This window comes from Melospiza melodia, chromosome 2 (assembly GCF_035770615.1).
Source record: "Melospiza melodia melodia isolate bMelMel2 chromosome 2, bMelMel2.pri, whole genome shotgun sequence".
NCBI lineage: Eukaryota > Metazoa > Chordata > Aves > Passeriformes > Passerellidae > Melospiza > Melospiza melodia.
Genome location: NC_086195.1, coordinates 65,053,427 through 65,066,093, shown reverse-complemented (window position 1 = coordinate 65,066,093; position 12,667 = coordinate 65,053,427). Strand labels below are relative to the sequence as shown.

The 12,667-nt window shown below is 40.0% G+C and overlaps 1 protein-coding gene across 4 annotated transcripts in view; it reads left to right on the top strand.

Moving 5' to 3' along the window:
• Positions 1 to 12,667, top strand: part of TSPAN9 (tetraspanin 9) — a 169,046-nt gene that overhangs the window by 36,019 nt on the left and 120,360 nt on the right. Inside the window, exon 3 of one of the 4 annotated variants that reach the window (XM_063148613.1) lies at positions 5,435 to 5,583. The exons of 2 other annotated variants lie outside the window; for them this stretch is intronic. In XM_063148613.1, the coding sequence (XP_063004683.1) occupies positions 5,499 to 5,583 (85 nt within the window). In that variant the 5' untranslated portion in view covers positions 5,435 to 5,498. Of the gene's footprint in view, positions 1 to 5,434; positions 5,584 to 8,459; positions 8,479 to 12,667 lie in introns of those variants that run through there. One more of the 4 variants, XM_063148614.1, reaches the window with a different exon arrangement.

Here is a 12,667-nt window from a genome sequence, read left to right as displayed (position 1 = left end):
GCCATCTGATACATTTCATGCACAGTGGTCCCAACCACCAAGGCCTGGCTGCTTGCCAGTGAGGACCTGAGCAGGGCAGAGTTTCAGAATGTGCTTGGGGTGGTCATGAATGTCAAGTTTCTGATGCCTCTCTGAAATGAGATGTAGTAACAGCTGTGCATTCCTATCCCGCTGCAGAACAGGAGTGGGATTCATATTCTGATTCATATTAATTTGCTAGAGGGAGCTTCTGATTGCCTTCCAGATGGTGGTCAACTGAGTCTTGCTTGGGTGTCTTGAGAAGTGTCTGTTACAGCAGGAAAATTCAGGAACTGGGAATGAAGAAAGAGGGAGAGAAATAGTCAGCAGTCTTCAAAGAGCATTTTACCATGAGGTGCTGGCTGTGTAAGGCAGCAGTTAATAGAAAAGGTTATATCCAGGTATGGAGCAGTCTGCTCCTAGTTCTTGGAACTGCTTGGTGATAATGGTACAGTAGTTACGTCAGCCACTGCTTTAGTATTTCCATCTGCTTAATGGGGTGCTGCTTGTGAGACATAGCTTGACAAAATGAAGTTCCTCTCATCCAGTCAGCTACTAGGGATTGTATTTTTTTATTATAACTTTGTGTAGCCTGTATGCAAAAAAGGGTGTTGGCATGAAAAAAGGAGTAAAATATAGTGACATCAACTTTTTGTGCTTTTGTTTCACATAATACATTATCACCACTACTTGTTTAAAAGCTTTTGAACAAGTTTTTGTCTCTACAAGTAAGATGCAGTCATTCTTGTGGGAATTACTCTATTTCTTCCACCTTTAAAATGTGTAACAACCTGCTGATTCAGAAATGAGTGTGTCCCTTGGCATTGTGTTCCTTCATGGCTCTATCCTTTCCCTTCCTCAGGTCCTCAATCTAATTACTGTCAGTGCAACAGCTGCTGCCTCTGCCTTGCTGAAATCTATGTCTGTTCATTCCAGCAAGTTTCCTTCTCATTTCCAGGCTCAGCTGAGAGGTACCCTCTGCCTGTGCCTCCTGCTTTTGTCTCCTCCTAACTAATGACATAAAGCATTTTGGAGTACAATTTGCATTAATAAGATGAAAACAAAAATTGCCCCACAAAAACACGAGCAAACACTGAAAAAAAATGTGTTGTGGGAGACAGTGGCTCCTTTGGAGCCTTGTTTTCATAACCTTAGATGGGGGAAAAAATCCTACTGTGCATCTTCATGTCTCACTGAACTCTTTCTTCCGTGAGCTAAGATCAGCTCCCTTTCCCGCCAGCTCATTGTTTGATCAGGAGCGTGCAAGTGCCCAAGATGTAGGGCAACACAAAGAGTTGTTGTGTCTGTTCATGTAGCATAAGTGTATATATATATAGGACAGGGCAGCATAGTCTGAAAATGTAATTAAAGGTAATAAAAAGAAAGGAGTCGCGGTGAATAACATGCATGCATTATTCTAATCCTGCTTCCTTCAGAACAAAGAACAAATGTGGCTGCTGCTACTCTAGTTGCAGCCTGTTCTTCTTAGCCTATCTGCATGCATGAGAAGAATCAATTCAATAGAAAGTAAACGTAAAATCACGAAATAATTACCAGTAATGTGTTTAAGGATGGCCTCCTCTGAGCTTGCTTTTTTTGCTCTTTCTTTGTCCACTCCATAGCTTACGTAAAAAGTATGTGTGAAAATAAGGGATAGAGGAAAAAACCCAAGCCAGTCTCTCTTTTGCTTTTGAGCCATGTGAAGAATGCCTTCAGAGGATTTTTAAAAAATATAAATATGTTGTTTACTTAGATTATTTGTTCCTCTGTGCTAGAAATTTAGATGCACCAACAGTATGGTGGAAGAAAGATTGATGTTTGTAGGAAATGAGGGAAAGAGAGATAGGAAATAGGGGGATAAAGGGTAAAGCTTTGTCCTTTCTCTCTGCCACTCATCCTTTTTGATTTTAAAGCTATTTTCACTTTGTTTTATTTCCCATGAAAGCTCACTCTTTCAAGCTTATTTTCCACAGCCAGAATCAGAATCTCCACTCCCTTCCCACCCCTCTTAAGTTTACCAGTACAAACTAGAATTAAAAAATCCCACAACCCTGCAATTTCAGAATGTACAGCCAAACTGAAGTTGCCAACACTGAGTATGTGTACTGGTGCATCTGAGGAATAAAGGTCATTTCACTGATGCTACCTAGTACCGAATACTTGATTGTATGGAAGTAGCCATGGAGTTAACTCCTCCATCTTCTACCCATTTCTATCCTCCCATCAGTAGATGATGGTTTCCTCTGTTCGTACTTAAATAGGTTGTCAAACTGACATAGTAGGAGCATGCTGGAATTTTTAGGTGACATGAGCATTTAAATTGTCTCTTTGACAAAGTGAGAGCTGGTTTTTTGTTTTCATTTTCCTGAGGCAGAAAAAGAGAAAATTGCCATTTGCCTGGAATTTCTCAATTACCTGAATGTACAAATGCCCAGGGCTGCAGCCCCCCTCCTGTTTCAGGTAGAGACCCCATCACTCCCAGACAAGCATGGAAAACCCCCCACTCCTGCATCCCCTGCATTGTGAATCTTCCGGTTGTTAGCCTTGGACTCATCCATTAGCAGGTCTTCTGGTGACTTCCAGATTTGAGTCTCTCCAAAGGGTGGCCAGGGCCACCCTGCCATCTCCAGAATCCAATTCCACTAGTAGCCTGACTCCCAGAGGCACATGCATACCTGTCTGCCAAGACACTTAGCTTAGCTACCTGTTCAGCAAGCAAGTAGCTGCTGTCTTTATAGTTCCTAGCAATTGCACACCCACTGCAGTTGCTGACACCACACATACATGGACTTTAAAACCTGTAATCCCACTCCAAAATCATCACCTTCTACAAAAAGGTGCATAAGTGGGCTCAACGACCTTTGGATACCAATCATTCCTACACAGAGTGGATTTTTTTTACCCCCTCATTTATCTTCTTTTAATGATTCTTATTCAAGAATTTTAAACTGTTAGTTGGCTGCAAAACCTCTTTGTGTAGGTTATGACAGTGGTGGATGCCTGGCTTTCTGGTCATCTATGCATTTATTTTTCTGTTAAGGTGCTTTCTGTAGTGCTTATCATCAGCATTTTTGTGTGCTTATATAAGGAAGATGCATGATGTGATGAATGATGACCTCACAGGGTTGATGATAACAATTCTGATTAGTTTATTTATGAGCTACTACTTTTTTTGCTGTAACTGGTAAAATATAAGAGGGATGAAAAGGATGTGGGAACTCCAAAAGTACCCCTCTTTTAGGCTGTTTTTACCCAGCTGTTAGTTTGACTCTAGTCATTCAGTTTCCCCCATCTCTATCTGCTTGCTTTCTTTTTTCTTTTCCCCCCTCCACCCTTCAGTCTGCTGCAGCTGTTAGAATTTCATCATTGTCTCCAAATACCACGTTTCCCATTAGCAGCACAGCCCCTTCTGTGCTAAGGGGAATGTCATTTGTGTGCTTTGCATGTGTATTATTGTTAGATGGTCTGCAGCCAGAGCAGCACTTACACCTTTGATTGCAGCAAGGGTCAGTTCCTCGGTAAGAGGCACACATAAGATGCATAAATATTGAAGGATGAGGTTTGCAGACTTGCTGGCAGAAAGTGGTTAAGCCTTTTTGTTCTCATGCTTTGCTTTTCAGATGCTATTGCGCTGTAGTTAACCTTATCAGCATTTGATTTAACACTGGATGCTGGAGTATTTATTCCTTTTGGCAGCTTTAGTGCCATGTCACTCACTGACTGTCACAGTTGTATCATATATTAGATGGCTTATCCTAAAAAAATATTTCAGGTATGAAACCACTGCTCATTCTATTATACTTTATCTGTATATCTTTTGGGGGGCGGGGGGATTTTTAGGTTTGTGTGCATTTTGAATCAATGGCTTTTGTGAATTTTTTTCTGCTCACTGTCTTAATTTCAGCCTGATACCCATTTTGCATTTACTTTGGCTTTGCAAAAAAAATCTGGTAGTGCCCTTGCTCTTTCATTACAGTTCTCCATGATTAGAGTCTCTGATGGACTCCTGCAGAGCATGGCAGGGCATCTTAATTTGGATTTGGGGGTCAGCGTGGAGTTCTAAGTGACTCATAGCATAGTTCTATCTTGCTCCCACAAAATGGCCTAAAATAGATGTTAATTACAGTTTTCTTTGCTATCCTCTGGTTCTCTTTAATAGGGATTTTAACTCTCCTCAGGCTACAATGCCTGCAGATTCAATTTACTGGACCACTGGGAGGAGAAATTTATTCCAGGGAGCAGAATAGGCCTTCAAGTCCAAACTGGTTTGTACCTGCACATGTAGTCCTCATGTGTGTATCTGTGTGCCAAAATAAACCATGTGACCTTGGATGTATAGGATGAAGTCGTGGGAGCGACATCCGTGCTCACTGATGCAAAGCTTCTGTTTGCACAACAGCACTGAAAGCATCATGCCATTGTGTATTGCCTCATTTCTACCTTCGATGCATATTGTGAATTCTGTTGTGCAAATACAACCTTATTTTGTGCAGGCTAAGACAGTTTAAAGCAAAGTACTTCTGACTGGACTTGTCATCTTCTATTCTTCCCTCTCAAAAAATGTCAAGGGCATTTGCACAACACTTTGACAATTCTAGATATTTTTGGTATTTTTCTGTCATGCTTGTTTCATTAAATCCTTCATAAAGAGTTAGTAGATGCAACTCCTTTTGCAGAGTCAGTTCTCTGTATATTGCATGGGCTTAGGACACCTTCTAGTTTGCCCCCAGCATATCCTGGTGCATGGGGTTATTCCTCTTCACGTGCAAGACTTTGCATTTCCTTTTGTCACTTTTCATGAGGTTCCTGTGAGCCCATATCTCCAGCCTGTTCAGGTCCCTGTGAATGGTGGCATAATCATCTGGTATATCAGCCAATCTTCTTGGTTTTGTATCATCTGCAAATTTGCCAAGAGGAAACAGTGGCAGTGGCAAATACAGCTTCACAAAATTCTCATTTACTTTGGTAGCTCAGGGTGAAAGCAGGATCTTGCCAAGTGGCCTAGGGAGAAACAGTTTGCTGGATGCAGTTTAACTCCATGGTGTAAAGCTTAAAAAAGTTTTCCTCCACCTTGGGGCTCTTGGATTTCTCTGCTGATGGGGACTGTGTGTGACCTTTCTATGTTTTAATTATTCAGGAAGGATGTCCTATGCTAAAGAGTGCCTGCTAATAAAAACTCTGAAACAAATGCTTCAAATGACTACTTTTGATGCGTTCTTTAGATCCTGTAAGTCAAGGAGATCCTAGCTGGAAATCCTTATGAAACTTCAGAAGCCCTGAGGGGCTGCAGGTGTTATGTCCAGTACTTAAGTAATGCTCAGCACATTTTGAGTTAAAGGAAATGTGATTTTTTTGATAAATAAATACAGATTCGTGACTATCTTGGATGGACCTTTCTGTTTCTTACTTTTACTAGTCAGGAGGGACCTGCTCTCTTCAGCAGTCTGCGACTTGTTGGCCGCGTGGCTTTGATATGCTCCATGCAGGACAGAATGCCCAGCTCTCCTCCACCTGGTGCTGAATGCTGCTGGTTGAAACTCGCATCTGCTATGGCTAATGCTCACAGTAAGCAGTCCTGAAAGTGCCTTTCTACCTTGTGTTTATTGACCTAGAGGTTCTGGGGAGATCACTTTAAACAACGTGTTTAAGCTCTGCAAGCCCTGGTCTGAAAACAGGTGTTAGAAACGGATTGCCAACTTGCTTTGGGGATGTGGACTTAATTGGTTCATTCTGCTAACAATGTTTTTAATAGACTTATCTCTTACAAGTCTCATCAAGTCCTCTTTGCTTTCTCCTGCCAAATAAATATTCCCTAATAATCCCCAAATCTCTTCCTTCATCTTCATTATTTATTTGTTTGTTTAATAAATATTTTTTTTCTCCCAGAAGCCTAAACTGACTTACATGTGAGCTGCTCCTTGGCTGAACCACACAGCAGTGACTGTATGGTGTGCTGTGTTTATCAGTGTTCTCTGAAAAACTGCTGGTACTCCAGAAAATCAGGGCTACACAGTGATGTTCCTGAGGCATGTGGAAGTGCTTTGGAAGACTAATAATAATGAAACAGGTCTTTCATTTCTCTGCTGCACCAAAGCAACTGGGAAGCTGTTAGTTCTGGGCATCCTGTGTTGTACTGAGCTTCTCTTCTTCCATCCTTAAACGTTCTCAATGAATTCAGAAAATGCTTGAATAACGTTAAGAAAAACCACAAATATAGAGATCTTCTTGGGTATTTGCAGGACTATGGGCTGGATCTCCTGTAGAACCCCACACTGCAAGTGCCTTCCTACTTGAGAGTAAGACATTAGGAACTAATAACTGATTTCATTTAAACTGTTACCTAAGTATGGTGTGTAATTGCTTCATAAACAATCTGAATAAGCATTTTGAGTGATGTTTTAAAATTGAGTTGATCCAATTTATTTTCCATGAGAGTATCTTTAGAATAGAATAGATTATTTCAGTTGGAAATTTATTTCAGATAAACTTCTGCTCTGTCAGCATCCTAATGGAGGAATTGCACACACAATCTGCAGCACCTTTCCCAAGGAAAGCGAAGGAAGGAAGTGAAGATTAGCAGATTTTGTCCATGTCACTCACTTACAAATAGGTCCCTGCAGAATAATAAAGAGCTTCAGTATCATTGACTTTTTTCTTTTTTTTTTAACTAAATAGTCACAGGCTTCACGTAGTCTAAGGTCCCTCTAGCTGGGTACCATTTTAGGAGAGCTCTATATTATATTACATGTTTCTAGCTGCTGGTTCAAATTTCTAAAGTAGGATTTTTCTGATTACAAGCTAAAGTTTGAATTTCCAGCCCCACTGAATCCCCCTCCAAATCTGCTGACTCCGCCAGGCAGACTGATGTTTTAGTGGATTTGTTAATGTTCAAGCTACATTCTTACCATTCTTTTCTCACAGGAAAATATCTGTAAATAACTCTGTCTAAAATTTCTTACTCTGCTGGGTTTCCTGTCACTCTCAGGAACTTTAGTGCCTTCTTTATTTTGAGTGTTAGTATATCTCCAGGAATAACCAACTGAGGGTATGATGATGGATCAGTGCCATTTGGGTAAAGAAGCATATGGTGAAATGTGCTTTTTCTACCTTGTTTTAAAGGTACATAGTATCACTTTATCCTTGCATGTATTAAGGGAGATTTTTATTTCTCGGTTTTAATCTCAAAGTAGGATTATTGTAACACTAGTTTCTTCCTTTGTTTCTTGTATGAGTCATTGGTTCTATTAAGGTTTAGTGATTGAATCTCACCCAAAAGCCTTCCCTTTCCTCCTCTGTTCTAAAGTTTTCAGTCTCAAAAGTCAGTATCAAAAATTACATTTATTGTATCAAGAACAAGGAGTGCAGTTTAACTAGGAAAAAAATTGCAGAGCTGTTGCTGAGTATAAAAGCTGGTTGTAACCTTGAAATTGAATTTAAAGTTTTCTTCCCCTTCAAGACAATTGCACAAATTTATTAAGTCTCATTTCTAGTCTTTTTTCTCATACCCCAAACCACTCATTGTAGTTTCTTTGGATTCAGCATAGTTGCACTAATGAACTCTATCAATAGAGCTATGTTTAGGGCAACATTTTTGAGCTTTAGCACTCGCAAAGCAAAGACTTGAATATATTTCCCTTTTTTACATTAAAAGATTTTATAATGAGATTGTGGATAGTTGACAGTTTTACAAATCAACCCTAAGTGTGAATTTCAGAACTTTAAAGCAGTCAAATTTCTAAAGTTAGTCAGTATCCTCTGTTTGGACCACTGCCAATCCTTGTTGCACTTGGGAGGTGAGGTTGCTATGTTTTTCTGAAGCGTTCTTTTGACACTTTCTTTCAAAAAGCCCCAAATCATCTATTTGTTATCCAGTTTCAAGAACTTGATAGACCATCTGAGAAGTGCTAGATAGTTCACGTTCGTGAGGGTCATTATTTTGAATACCTGCTGTCTTTTGTGTGACTTCTCAATCCTTTTAAGGACTGCTGTGGGAGTCAGTCAGCAAACTGGTGAGGACCTTTCGCAGCACTGTGCTGGGGTGAGGACAAAACGGCCTAAACAGGGTCAAACAATGCCTTGGCTTGAGTGTGTTCTGATACTCCAGGTTTTAGCTGCAGTGTGGCAGGGCTTGTGTCAGCAGTGTGGTTGGAGCAGGAATGTAGGAAGCTGTGCATTATCTGTGTGTGGGAAGCTGTGCATTATCTGTGTGTAGGAAGCTGTGCATTATCTCTGCTCGGAGCATGTGAGGAGTTTCCTCTTTGCCCACAGCTGGGTGCCTGAGCTGGATGAAAGCTTTTCCCCATTCCTCAGCTCTTACGAGTGGAACTTTCTGCGTGGAAAGTGTGGGCTACCTGTAGCTGATAGAAGCCCCAAGCATGGAAAGACATGGTCTCCTGACAAACACCACCTCAGGAACTGCAGGCTCTTTGAGTTTTCTGCTCTCAGTAGACAAGCCTGAAGGTTAGTCAGCTCTATGTGGGGGGGAAATGTGTTGTAATTGTAGCAGGTAGGCAATTATGTGCAAGAATGACACAGTAATAAGAACTACAAGCACAAACTGTTTTAAGGTAAGATCTTTTTGCTCTGGTTGGCTGGCAGTTTGGACTTAATTGGAACTTATTTTATTATTCTGATAATTTATATTGAATTTAAAGGCATTGTGCTGGCTGATAGGAGTATATTAAATGTAGCAAATCTTCTCCTGGGTAGTCTATAGTACAAGGCATTTTCAAGAGCTGGCAGGCTTTTTACAGGCCAAATTATCATGCAAAATGTCTGAGAGTGTATGATTTATGCCAAAGGTGCTGTAAGATTGCATAAATTTAAGACTTTTATTCTCAACTATTGCATTCATACACTAAAATAATTATAGGGTGCTGACGATGCAGCACCATTTAAGAAAATGAATGACTTAATTTTACTTAAGTCTATTGTTAAAGATAAAACTATGCAACTGTGTTAGAAAAGAAAAGAAAAACCCTGCACAAGATGATGAAGTGCTGTCAAGTCATAGATCATAACACTGCAACTGGGAGTAGCTCTCTGTGGAGGAATTGTATTGGTTTTACATCCTTTATTTTAAAGCGTCCTTACATGATCAAACAGTCTGTTAAAATCGAGCAAATGTTAAAATTTGGTGAGACCTCTGTTGCTGTTAACCTTTCGTATTGACTATCTAAGAGCATGGACAGCAGTTGGATCTGAACTGACTCACTGCTAAACCTGCTATAATTATTTATAATCATTGTCTATGAGTGGGGGTGGGGATATCATTATTTCTGGCACAAAGATACTCAGAAGTAGAAAATTACTAGGTCTTGTGTGTACACGTAGTACCACAGTGGTACCACATGATGGTTGGCACTTGGGTGTGAGCGCCTACGGCATCAGGCTGAGCCCAAGGCTGTCTGCTTGACCATGTCCTATTTGGAAACCAGGTTCCTGTGTGTGTGTGGGCATCGTTTGTGCTGTAGGAATCCAGACTCTCTTCTGGTTGATGTAGGAGAGCTTGTCTGTCCACTGAGGCATGGAGTTTGTGAGGCCTGCAGAGAAGGAAAGAACTTGACAGGCTGTTAGCACAGAAACAGTCACTTCGCTTGTCCTCACCCTTACAAACAGGTTGGCTTTTCCAGAAAAGTACTTGGCTTTTCTTGTGTGACAGTCCAGATGAAAAATAGGAGTAAACTATGGAAAAGACTTAAAAAAAAAAAGATAAAAAATTCCCCACCAAGTTACATCTGCTGTTAAGAACAGGCTGAAGAGGTAACTGAACCAAAGAGCTTGGACAGGCAGTGACAGGCCAAAGAAATGATGCTGAGAGATGGCCCATGTCAAGCCCAAATGGGACAAACTGAGAAGTAGCAGCCATCACTCAGCAGTTCTTCCCTGTGCAGTGGATGGCTTGTTAGGTCCGAATCCTCATTAGTTACCTATTAGTAGCCTACAGCTGTGTGGCACTTTGATATGAGGCTGGGTTTGGTGTCCCACGTGGAAGCAATGGAGCTGGAGAAGAGGAAGAGTAGGGAAGGATGGATGGTACAGATGTTTTGTTGTACCATTTCTTGACCCCCTGTATAACTTCCTTACATGAGGACCCTGAGCGCAGATTCAGTGTTGACAAGTCACAAGCAGTTGCCCCTTCAGCTGCATCTCAATCACCATCAACAGTGAAATGGGAAATCGGTAAAAGTGCAGTGGGAGAGGAATTATAGATAAATAGCTGATGCTATTTGCTAGCGGATCTTTCCAGGTCAGCATGACACTGACAATCCATATCCCAGTTGTGCTAAAATTTTTTGATAAGAGCTCAGACATTTAATATTTGAGGTCACCTTTGTAGTAAGTTGTGATAGGTATATCTTAACAAATTTTTTTGCTTCACATCAATCGTCTGGTTTTATTTATCATATTTCCAGTTCTAAGCACTCTGTATTTTCTTCTTTTAATTTTTTTTAAGTAAACCTAAAGTATTTATCTACCAGAACAGAGGGGTGTATAAACTGATACACTGATGCTCTGTTTTCCCAGCCTTCCAGAAAATTGCTGGTCACCAATACCTACCATGAAATACATAGTCTTCAGGTAATATAAGTGAGGTGTGTGGACTTATAGGCTTTTGTGGAACTGTGCTGGATTTTTCTAAGATAAATTTAATTGCAACTCTGATAAAACAAGGGAAAGAACTGCAAAAAGCTTGGCAGTTGCAAGAGAGTAACCTATAGTAGAGTGACCTCTAAAGAATAGTAGAGTGACCTCTAAAGAAGGAAGAATGAGCAGCTTCACTTTTTATTTCTCTCATGTGTGCTGCTTAAAGAAAGTTTGGAAGATTACATCCATGTTTTTACCACTTATAACAATAAAAAACTCAGATCTGTCTAAGCATCAAAATATGTTTTCAGTGATTGGAGAGCAGTGGACATCACAGCTTTCAGATTAATTTTGAAATAAATTATTACTTGAAGATCCATAGATTTTTTAAAAATGTAATTCAAGCACTTTCTGAATTCATTGAGAATTTTTAAGGATGGAAGAACCACAAGTCCATAGCAGAATTGCCTATTTTCAGAATACACTGAAAAGCAAACTTTATCATTCTGCTATATTAAGCATATCTAAAAGGCCAAAACCTCTTGAGAAAATGCCTTTTTTTTTGTAGCGTGGTTTTAAATTCCCAATTTTATGATAAGTTAAATAACGTGGAACTTAGCCGGATTAATCTTTTTCCCCCCATCATTAATTTAGTTGTTATTCTCTGAGGAAAAATAGATTTGGTGTTAGCTTTGGTGTTAGTTTTGGATGGGAGAGTGGGAAATAGGAAAATGGTTTTACTGCTTCTCATATTATAATGAATGGTCCACTGATTAAGAATTTCAATTTCCATGTGTGTTGCATTATGTTAAAACCTCAAAAACTACTTATTAGCTGGTGTAATATTTAATTTAGGATTATGTAAAATCAGACGTGGTTTGAAATCTGGAAATGAGTTAAAACTGTAAAAATTTGTTATATGGTTATATAAGGCTACATTAATTGTGCTGGAGGCTTAAAGAATAATGTTTCTAAAAACATGCTTTGCATTAAAAATGAGCATTAGGCAAAGAATCTATTATATATTGAAGTTTATTTGTTAGTCACTATGTTGAAGTATAAAAATGGAACTTATCACTGTGTTTCAAGGTTTGGGGTATTTATAGTTAGGAAGAAACCAAGCTAGTTTTTCTTTTTTTTCTTTTTTGTTCTTGTTTTATTTTTTGTTAGTCTACAACTTCATGTGAGGTTGTGTTGGGGTTTAGCCCCAACCATCAACTAAGTCCCACGCAGCAGCTTCCTCCCCGTGGGATGGTGAAGCGAATGGGAAGTGTAAAAGACAGAAAATCATGGGTTGAGTTAGAGACACTTTAATAGGGAAAGCAAAATCTGAGCACTCAAGCAAAGCAAAACAAGGAATCACTCAGCAGTCCCATGGGCAGGCAGGTCTTCAGCCATTCCCAGGACAGGGAGGCCCCATCACAGGTAACAGTGACCTGGGAAGACAAATGCCATCGCTCTGAATGTTCCCCTCTTCTTTCTTCTTCCCCAAGCTTTACATACTAAGCAGGACACCATATGGTCTGGGAGATCCCTTGGGTCAGCTCTCCTGGCTGTGACCCCCCAACTTCTTGTGCTCCCAGAGCCTCCTTGCTGGTGGAATGGGATGAGGAGCAGAGGGAGCTTTAATGCTGTACAAGCACTGCTTAGCAATCAAAAAAAAAATGAACAAAAAACTCTGTGTTATCAGCGCTGTTTCCAGCACAAATCCCATACCAGCCCCACACCGGCTACTGTGAAGAAAATTAACTGTACCCCAGCCAAAACTAGCACAGGTGGTGATGAAACTGAACTAGTTGTTTAAGCTGCAGTGAGAACAGTAGCTTCTCAGAAAATCCTGCTGCTGTCAAAGGTGATATCACCCAGTTCTATTCTACACTTTATTTAACAGCAAGCCTGGAATACTTGAATATGTCTATCTAATTAAAAATATTTTAATAGCATGTCAGTTTTTAGATCTTAGAAGTTGTCGTACCTTGGAATTTTTAGTAATTTCATTTGAGGTGAAAATATACCTTGAACTTGCAGATATATCTGGTTGTCTGATTTTCTTAAAGCATTG